Source organism: Corvus brachyrhynchos, unplaced genomic scaffold (genome assembly GCF_000691975.1).
Source record: "Corvus brachyrhynchos isolate BGI_N302 unplaced genomic scaffold, ASM69197v1 scaffold158, whole genome shotgun sequence".
Lineage (NCBI taxonomy): Eukaryota > Metazoa > Chordata > Aves > Passeriformes > Corvidae > Corvus > Corvus brachyrhynchos.
In genome coordinates this window covers 508,772-518,734 of record NW_008239756.1, presented here as the reverse complement: position 1 = coordinate 518,734, position 9,963 = coordinate 508,772, and the positions used below count along the sequence as shown (strand labels likewise).

The 9,963-nt window shown below is 59.8% G+C and overlaps 2 protein-coding genes across 2 annotated transcripts in view; one reads left to right on the top strand and one right to left on the bottom strand.

The window, feature by feature from the left end:
• CTXN1 (cortexin 1) overlaps positions 1-9,963 on the top strand; it is a 27,715-nt gene that overhangs the window by 15,230 nt on the left and 2,522 nt on the right. The window lies entirely within an intron of this gene.
• FBN3 (fibrillin 3) overlaps positions 318-9,963 on the bottom strand; it is a 67,370-nt gene continuing 57,724 nt past the window's right edge. Inside the window, exons 54-66 of the mRNA XM_017742465.1 lie at positions 9,762-9,881; positions 9,271-9,393; positions 8,678-8,809; positions 7,974-8,099; positions 7,276-7,482; positions 6,402-6,527; positions 5,681-5,803; positions 4,992-5,108; positions 4,633-4,761; positions 4,075-4,194; positions 3,613-3,844; positions 3,127-3,295; positions 318-2,519 (exon numbers count right to left, since the gene is read on the bottom strand). Of these exons, the coding sequence (XP_017597954.1) occupies positions 2,145-2,519; positions 3,127-3,295; positions 3,613-3,844; positions 4,075-4,194; positions 4,633-4,761; positions 4,992-5,108; positions 5,681-5,803; positions 6,402-6,527; positions 7,276-7,482; positions 7,974-8,099; positions 8,678-8,809; positions 9,271-9,393; positions 9,762-9,881 (2,099 nt within the window). The 3' untranslated portion in view covers positions 318-2,144. The remainder of the gene's footprint in view (positions 2,520-3,126; positions 3,296-3,612; positions 3,845-4,074; positions 4,195-4,632; positions 4,762-4,991; positions 5,109-5,680; positions 5,804-6,401; positions 6,528-7,275; positions 7,483-7,973; positions 8,100-8,677; positions 8,810-9,270; positions 9,394-9,761; positions 9,882-9,963) is intronic.

Here is a 9,963-nt window from a genome sequence, read left to right as displayed (position 1 = left end):
AGGCGGGCACCGGGGGCCAGCCACAGCTGCTCTGGGAATTCCATCCCAGCCCCTCACCACCCTCACAGGATATTCCTTCCCGATATCCCATCCATCCCTGCCCTCTGGCAGTGGGAAGCCATTCCCTGTGTCCTGTCCCTCCAGCCCTTGTCCCCAGTCCCTCTCCAGTCCCTTCAGGTTCTGCAAGGGGCTCTGAGCTCTCCCTGGAGCCTTCTCCAGGCTGGACAATCCCAATTCTGTCTCCATGGAAGCTCCACGTTGGAGCTGGATGGGCCCTGCGCCCCCCAGTCCCTGCCCACACAAAGACACGGCCCCACTTAACCCAAAATAATTTTATTGTTGCCGTTGCTTCTGATACAAAAAAGGAATTCCACAAAGAGCCACCTCTCTGTGCGGAACAAGGGGCACAGGTTTGGGGTTTCAACACTTCCCCAAAAAAACCAACCAGCAAGAAATGTCAATATAAACAAAATAAAAAAAAAAACCAAACCAAAACACCACACCAGAGAGGAAGAGAGGAAACCTTGAGCTTTGACACTTTGGCTCAACACACACACACAAACCCAGCTCTGCTAATTTATTAATAGTTCTTGGGTTTTGGTTTTTTTTTTTTTTAAAAAAAAAGCACCTGTTGGAAAAAAACAAAACAAAAATAATAATAAAAAAAACCAAAAAACAATCCCAAACATCAGGCCACCCATCCTGTCACAAGCTCTGGGACTCTTGTAAAATCCAGAGTCTGGAGCTGCTTTGAAGAGTTTTCAAGTTTGCCTGGAGCCCCGATACAGTAAACACACACATCCCCCACCCCTGCGGCGGCAGCGAACCAGGGAAAATTCCCACCCCTCCAAAAAACCGTCAAGCTACACGAAAATGCACCCCTGACAACACCGAGCAAGCACCCCTTTGGTGGTTTTCCATAAATACGGGAGGGTGGATGGGTACAGTGCACGAACGCTGGCCAGGAACCAGCAGCAGCTCCCAGGAGCTGCGAGCACCTCGGGCCTGGGGATGAGGCAGTTCCGTGGGAATGAGCACCTTTTGTCCCGGGAATGAATCAGCACCTTTTGTCCCGGGGATGAGCACGGGGTCGGTGGAGAACTGCAAAGGATTCATGCAAAACCTGGGAACGGCCTTGCAGGGATCAGCTGTGAGAGGAACACCCCGGGGAGCAGGGGAAGCCCCCCCGGCCAGAAGGGGCTGCACAGGGAATGTGGGGCGGCACGGAGCCCTCCGGCCACTTCATCCCAATTTTCCACACTCTCTTTAGTGCCTTTGGTCTGCATTAACCAGAGAATGTCCATGGGGCTGTCACCTTGGGCCCACTGAGCTGCAGGGGACGAGCAGAGGGGAGGGACTCACAGCCCCCCTTCCCAGAGGGGCTCCTGGCCGGGGGGATCACGGACAGGGTGACCCCAAGTCAAGGATTCTGTTCAAAAGGAAGCCCTGGATGTCTCTGTCCCTTCCTGCCCATGGCTTTGAGATGGGAGGGGAGAACCTGAACTGTCCCTTTGCTCAGGGGTGGCCTTTTCTGTTTGACAGAGGAGCGCCAAAGGCCCAGAGGAGCCCCCAGAGGCCCAGGGGCCATGGAGAAGAGAGGGATACAGAGCTCAGCCAGGCCGGGGATGGGATGGATCCTGCAGCACCATCCCAGCACAGAAGCAGAGCAGGACCAGGAGCTGTTGGGAAATGCATGGACACCACATGGAGGCACAGCTCCTCCCAAAGCCGCCCCCAGATCCCCTCACTTTTCCTGGGATGTGGCCATGGAGAGCAGGCAGCTCCCCAGGGCACCACCCGTGCCAGCTCGGAGTGTCCTGGACAAGGGGGCAGGCGGGAGCAGAGGGAGCAGAGTCCCTGCTCAGGAGCTTGGGTTCTTTGGCAGAGCTTGCGGGAGCTTTGTGAGCTGTGGCTCGGGCTTGGCCCTTCTGGGCTTGGCCCTTCTGGGCTTGGCTCTTCTGGGCTTGGCTCAGGCACCCCCAGGAGCAGAGCATCCCCCGAGGCTGCTGATCCCAGAGGGACGTTTCCCATGGCTGTCCCGGCGGTGGCGGCGGCGGTGGCAGGAGAGGAGCCCGTTGTTCCCGGGGTGGGTGGCGAGGGGAAGGGCGGCGCTGTCGGGTGGGACTGGGGGGTCTCTCGTGGCTTTAGTAGAGCTGGAGCTGCAGCTTCATCCTCAGCGCCTGGCCCAGCTCCCCCGCCAAGTGGTCGAGGTGGTTGTTGGCCTCGAGTTTGTGCAGTTCCCGCCGGCGGGGCAGGGCCACGCTCACGATCTCCAGCAGGTACGTGCCCGGCAGGATTTTCTTGCGGCCCAGGTGCAGGAAGCTGAGCCCCTCCTTGTGGTGGATGCGGAACAGCCCCTCCTCGTTGCCCTGCGAGATCGTGTAGCGCACGCGGTTCTCCAGCGGCTCCACGGCCGGCAGCAGCTCCAGGATGTGCTCCTTGTGCGCCAGCTCCGACAGGTTCAGGGTCATGGAGAGCGGCGCGTCCACGTCCATGCTGGCCAAGTTCACGGTGTGGTCCTGGGGAGGAACCGGGAGTGAGTGGGATTTAGCAGGGAAAGCTCAGGCTGGGGGAAGGTGGGTTTGATTTAGGGAAATTCAGCCCCAAATCAGCTCTGAGAAGCAGCAACGACGTCCGTGGTCCTTCGTTTTGGTCCTTCGTTTCCCACAAGAGTTTCTTGGTGTCCCGGCTGTGCCTCTGGCACTGAACCCCCAGCACACAGCGCCCGTCCCGGGGAGGATCAGTAACTTCAGAGCCATTCTCCTTCCAAGCCCTAAAATGACCTCTCCTGCCCAGGGCTGGGAAATTCCTGGGAGAGTCTTGGGCAGAGGCCAGAACTCCCTCCGAGGAATGGAATCATGGAATGGTTTGGGTTGAAAGGGACCTTAAAAACAGGACACCTCCCACTATCCCAGGTTGCTCCAAGTCCCGTCCAACCTGGCCTTGGACACTTCCAGGGATGGGAAGCGTGGACTTCATTCCTTGGTTTCAGAAGAGGGTTTGGGGATGCCAAACCCAGGCAGATATGGATGAGCTGCTGGCTCTGCCTGGACTGAGGGAATAGGATCCCAAGGGATCCAGCTCCTGCCTTGCTCCAGCCCCTCCAGGATGCCCTGCATTTCTCACCTGGTGCCTCTCCGTGCCGTTGACGCTGCGCCGCTGCCGGCCCCTCTTGGGGTACCCGTTGATCTTGCACTCGTAGCAGGTCTCGGGGGACAGCAGGTTGTCCTCATCCTCCTCCTGGGGCGCAGGCAGGTAGGGACCCTTCCCAAATCCCAAGCCAGAAATACAGTGGCTAGTGGCAGAAGAGCAGAGAGACCCAGCTCAGATCCCTGATTCCAATGGAAATGTCACCACTCCCGGGTTCTCCACATGGGAACCACCCAGAGGGTCACACATGGGTGTGGGACATGGCACAGGATGTGCCTGGTGTCATTAATTAATGGATTAATTAATCTCCATCCTGCACCGGGTGGATCTACAGAGCATCTACTGGCAGCTGCACTGACCCTGGCATCAGGGAAGTGGGGCAGGAGATGCTGCTGGCACGAGGATTGTGCCACATCCTCCAGGAATCCCCAGCTGGGAACGCCCCGCTGGCCGCTCCCTTACCCCTGTCCTGCTCGGAAGTAGCCCCCGGGGCAGCCGCACAGGTACCCCCCGTCCGTGTTGGAGCAGCCGTAGCTGCAGGGGCTGCCCCCGGCCGAGCACTCGTCCACGTCCTGGCAGCCCCCGAAGGCCTGGTCGAAGTCGAAGCCCGAGGGACAAACGCACTTGAAGCTGCCCAGGGTGTTGTAGCAGGAGGCAGAGCCACAGGCAGAGGGGCTGGAGCACTCGTTCTCATCTGTATGGAATCACGGAATCATGGAATCATGGGATGTCCCCCACAGGTACAGGGTGCATCCCATGGGTACAGGATACATCCCACAGGATACATCCCACAGAGAGCCCTCCCACAGGTACAGAATGCACCCCACAGGTACGGGACGCCTCCCCCAGGCAGGGACACCTCCCCCAGGCAGGGGACACCTCCCCAGGCAGGGGACACCTCCCCCAGGCGGGCCCCCCACTCACCCACGCACTGGTTCCACTGGTAGTGCTGCACGTAGCCCTGGGGGCAGCCGCAGCGGTACCCCCCGAGCACGTTCTGGCAGCCGTGCTGGCACCGGTGGTTCCCGTCACACTCGTCCACATCTGCACCCAAGGGACACACAGGGACCTGAGACACCTTCCCCTGCCCCACCCGCTGCGGGCTCAGGGACCCTCCAGGGTGCTCCTGGAGGTGGGTGGCTCCTGTGCCCAATTCTGGCTCTGCAGCTTGGAGCTGAGCGACACCCCCGGCTCCCAGACATCCCTGCTTGGTTGGTTCCTGATTCCAGGTGTGGCCTGGGCTGTCACCAGCTCTGCTCTGCTTCAGGCTGAGATCTCTGGTGGGATATTGGACCATTCCTTTCCCCAAGGACCAACCAGCCCAACCCCTGGTGCTGCCCAGACACCCCAACAATCCCACCCTGTCCCTGGGAGCGTTGTCCAAACGCTCCTTGAACTTCCCACCTGGACTGAGCCTCCTCAGAGCCTGGGAGTGCCCCAGGAATTCTTCCCCACGGAGCCACCCTGGAGCCCCAGACCCACCTTCGCAGTTGACCCCGGAGCTGTCCAGGGAAAATCCCTTCTGGCACTCGCAGTTGTAGCTGCCCGGGGTGTTCAGGCACTGCCCCTTGGCTCCACACAGGGAGGGCTGAGCTGTGCACTCGTTGTTGTCTGCAAAACACCAGAAGGAGTTTGTGGCCACCTGAAAGTCCATCCCTGGCCCTGTGGCCACCTCAGACGGTGAGGCTCAGCCCAGGCTGAGCAGCAGAGGGACAATGCAGACACTGCCGGGGTGGCTGGAGAGGGGCAGGGCTTCAGAGCCAGAGTCTGGGGGCTGGGAAGCCTCTGCTGAGCTGGGGCTGCTCCGTGGGAATGTGCAGGGCAGGGAATTCTGCACTCACCGATGCAGGACGAGTGGTGCTGGGTGAAGCCAGGGGGGCACTTGCAGTTGAAGCCCCCGATGATGTTGACACAGAGGAACTGGCAGTTGTGCTGCTTGGTGGAACACTCGTCCAAGTCTGAAGGGACAAGGAGAGGGTCTCAGTTTATCCCACTGAGGTGTCTTTGTGGCCTGAGGCTGTGACACCTCAGTGTCCCTGTGGATGCACAGAACCAGCCCAGGAGCAGCGCTCCCAAAGTTCTTGCGGGAGAAGAACAAACCTCTCCCCACCTCAGGGTCACACACAGACACATCTGGAAGATGCAGGGATGTTTCCCTGCCTCTCCTGCAATTCACAAACCCCAGGCTCTCCCAGATCCCCAGGCCAGGCTCCTCACACTGTGGTGCCTCAGCCTGGGAGAGGTGGGCACAGCCCCAGCCTGGCTGGTGACAATGCCAGGCACAGCCCACATGCAGGGGACATGCAGGTCTAAGCTCCCTGGAGCTCGGGATGTGCTGTGCACTCTCCAGGAAAGGGCCAGGAGCATTTTTTCCCTGATGAGGCACATCTGGAGTGTGGCAGGATGAAGCCCTCATGCACCAGCCCAGCATGGCACCTTTTCCCACATCCACCTGCTGGTATTTTTCCATGTCTGGCTGCCCTGTCCCCTCTCCCCCAGCCGCTCCCTGCTCCTTCTCCTGGCTCCGTACCTTTGCAGATCTTCCCATCCTCCTGCAGGATGTAGCCCCGGGGGCAGGAGCACTGGTAGCTGCCCTCGGTGTTCTTGCAGATGAAGTTGCAGGGCTTTGGGGACTGGTTACACTCGTCCAGATCTGCACTCCAGGGACAAAACATATCAGGGGCAGGGTCCCTTCCAGCCCTTGGGCCACCCAGCCCACCCAGGGGCTCCTGGACATCAGGTGATCCCAGGTTTTGTGGATCAGGGGTGAGATATCCCCATGGATCCTGGCATGCCTGGACAAACACCCCGCTTTCACTCTCCAGGTGAGCAGAGCCAAGGGCTTTGGGGGAGCAGCTCAGTTTGAGGCAGAACAACAAATCTGGGACAAATCCTGTGGGGATAGAGCTGTGATTCCAGAGGTGCCTTTTATGCCAACATCTGGATTCCCAGCGCGGTGCTCAGGCTGGGTGGAACGAGCTGTGCTGCCTGGCAGGGCTTGGCTGCTCCCAGATTTCCTCTGGACCCCAGTCCTTGCCAGTCCCTATGACTCCTGGGGTCAGGGAAGACAGGGAACCCCATTTTTGAGGAGTTAAACCACACGGAGAGGTGACTTCGAGGTGCAGAGGGGCACGAAACAGGGCACAGTATCCAGAGCCCTGCACAACCCACAGCTCCCAGGGGGAGGGCGGGTCCCGGGGGGTTACAAAGCGCAGGGAGGGCGCCTGTGCGGGGTGCCCAGCCCGGCTCACCCTGGCAGGCAGTGCCTGTGATGTCCGGGGTGTAGCCCAGGGGGCAGTGGCGGGAGAAGGAGCCGATGCTGTTGATGCACTGCCCGTTCCTGCACAGGTTGGGCAGCACCTTGCACTCGTCGATGTCTGTGGAGGGAGGGGAGGAGCTGGCAGTGCCAGAGCTGCTCTGTGCCCAGGTGCCAGCCCAGCTCACCTCCCCAAGAGCTTATCTGAGGTTTGTTATCAGATAACTCAAACAGGACAAGTGTCTTGGAGTTATTTTGGCACCATGGTCTGGCAGCTCCCAGCTGCCAATGAACATCCCCCTGTTAACCTGAGAGCTGCAAAGATAAACTGGATTTCTGGCTGAACTTTCACAAAGCAGAAATCTGCTGCACATTCCCTGGACATGTGTGGGGTTTCCCCCCAGAGCAGGGATGGAGGTTGGGTGAAGGACTCCACTTAATTATCATCATTTCCATGCTAACTTACATTTGGCTCCTAATCAATCCTGTTTCTTCTGCCAGCTTTAATACCTCGGTATCTGCACTGTTTATGTTCTGCTGTAATCTACCAGTAGCTGTTTTTAGTTTTACACTGTGGAGTAACTGATTAAGATCTTTCATCTGTTATCTCCTGCCTGTTCAATAAATAACTCATTTTATAATAGACCTGATCTGCCATCCTCAGACCTTGCAGGCCACAGGGATTCCTTAACATTAAGCCATAAATCCAAGGCCAAGGCAGGGCTGAAGCTCCCCCTCATCCCACGACACTGGGGCAGGCTGGATTCTCCCAGAGAGCCAGAGCTCCGTGGCCACAGAACATTGCAGAGGCTCCTTGTCTGCCCCAGGCCTGTCCCGGCCACTTCCCAGGGGGACTGTGCCCCACTCACCTCTGCCGTCCGTGGAGTACCCGGGGCCATGGGGACACATCTTCTTGTAGTGGGCAGTGCCAGGGAGGGGGCACAGCTCGCACTGGGGGCCCCAGCTGCGCCCGCTGTTGCAGCAGCACTCGGACTTGGTGACCAGGTTGCGGTTGGTGGAGGACATCTGGCACATGGTCTGCAGCACCTCCGTGAAGCAGAAGCCCTGGCGGGTGTCTGGGCACAGGAAAAGGGGACACAAATCCAAGATCTGAGGCAGTGCCAGCACCAGGGTAACGGAGCAGGCGGTACCAGGGCTGACGGGGAGGGTGGGGGGGTTTGGATAAAGGTGATGCTCCAACAACTTTCCTGCTCAGGAGCAAAGAATCCCAGAATGGGTTGGGTTGGAAGGGACCTTAAAGCCCACCCAGTGCCACCCCTGCCATGGCAGGGACACCTCCCACTGTCCCAGGCTGCTCCAAGCCCCAATGTCCAACCTGGCCTTGGGCACTGCCAGGGATCCAGGGGCAGCCACAGCTGCTCTGGGCACCCTGTGCCAGGGCCTGCCCACCCTCCCAGCCAGGAATTCCTTCCCAATATCCCATCTGTCAGCAGAAAGCCACTCCCTGTGTCCTGTCCCTCCATCCCTTGTCCTGAGTCCCTCTCCTGCTCTCTGAGCCCCCCTGACATCCGAAAAGCTCCCTGTGCTGCCCAGGCCGGGGCATTACCGATGCACTCGGTGCCCGAGGGACTGACTTCGAAGCCCTCGTTGCAGTCGCAGCGATAACTCCCGGCCGTGTTCACGCAGCGCCCGTTGGGGCAGATCCCGGGCTTGGTCCGGCACTCGTTCTCATCTGCCAGGGAGGCACCGCACACAGCCCTGCTGAGCCCAGGGACAAACCTTCCCAGCTTCCCCTCCCTTTGGAATGCCCTCACAGAGCCCCTGAGGATCAGTTCCATGTTTTTATGCAGCTGGGAGAAACCTCCACTCGCCCTGGGAGAAACCTCCACCCGCCCCAGACCTCTCCCAGAGTAGGGTGGCAGAATTCAGCCTCCCTGGCTTGTCCCTGCTCCAGCTGCTGCTGGGATTGGGCTGGAGCTGGCTCTGTGCTGTGCAGCTCTGGGTTGTTCATTCCTGCCCATTCCAAAAGCAGCTTGGCACAGACTCGGAAAAACTCAAAGGGAAGGACACGTGGCACAGGGCTGTGTCACCCTGGGGGTGACCCACGGCTCCAGGGATGCACTGAGGTTTTGCGTGTCCTACTGGGACACTTGGGAAGTTGTGACACGTGGGAGAGCCCAGGGAGGAGCCCAAGGATGTAAAAGAAAGAAGGATGTAAAAGAAAGAAGGATGTAAACCAAAGCTCCGTGGAGGATCCCTCGGAGAGGACACTGTCCATGCCCCGGGAGTGCCCCCAGCCTGCCCTGGTACCTGTGCACCCCTCTCCATCGGGCCTGCGCTGCATCCCAGGAGGGCAGATGCACATGAAGGTGCCGATGAGGTTCTTGCAGAGCATCCCCCGGGACTCGCAGTCGTGCAGCCCCTCTGCGCACTCGTCCAGATCTGCAACGAGACCCCATGAGAGCCCCTGCCAGCCCCAGCTCTGCCTCAGACCCCATCAGAGCCCCTGCCAGCCCTGCCAGCCCCAGCTCTGCCACCCTTGCACTGCTCCATCTGGCTGGCACACAGCTTAAAAAATACCATGGAATGAGGTGGGCTGGAAGGGACTTAGAAATTCATTCAGTGCCACCCCTGCCATGGACAGGGGCACCTTCCGCTGTCCCAGGGTGCTCCAGCCTGGCCTTGGACAATTCCAGGGATGGGGCAACCACAGCTTCTCTGGGAAGCCTCCCCAGCCTTCCAGGGAAGAATTCCCTTCTACGAGCAGGACACTGAGGTGGGTGATGGGAGAAAAGCCCAGAGATGCCAGCGCAGAATTCCCACCTTCCCCATACACACCTGGCCACGTGCAGGGGCTGGGGACAGTTTGGGCCATCCCCTGCTGGCTGCAGAAGGGGTTTTACCTCTGCACATCCTCCTGTCCTCCCGCAGGGCGTACCCGGAGGGGCAGGTGCACTCGTAGGAGCCGAAGGTGTTGATGCAGCGGAAGGCGCAGAGCAGGGGGTTCAGGGAGCACTCGTTGATGTCTGCAGGGAGGAGAGGACAGGACAGGACTCACCCCGGTGCCCTCGGCAGGGTAGGAACTCCCCAGGGCAGAGCCACCCTCCCCGGGCATCCATCCCATGAGAGCTTTGTTCCACCAAGGCCTCCTGCCGTGGTATCCCTGCAGAGCCTCTGGTGTCCCAGCAGCTTTGATGGGAACAGGCTGCTGGTCCTTGGGGAGGCAGCTCCCATGTTCATCCAGGTCTCCAGGCGTCCTCCTGGGCTCCAGAGGGAGCTGGCGGAGCCCCGTGTGGAGAGGAGCCCCATCCAGCTTTTCCACACCACCCACGGGGGGCTGGCCCAGGCAGGGGGTCCCACACAGCCCAGCGTGGATGGAACGAGGCGTTGTTACCTTCGCAGGTCATCATGGGCCCCGGCTCAAAGCCCTCGTCACAGGCGCACTCGAAGCCTCCCACCACGTTGGTGCAGGTGCCATTCCCACAGGGATTGCCAATGGAGCACTCGTCCGTGTCTGGGGAGCACAGCAGCGTGAGGAGGACGGGATGGGGAAGGGATGGGCTGGGCTCTTGCAGGGGGAGCTCTCAAACTGTCCG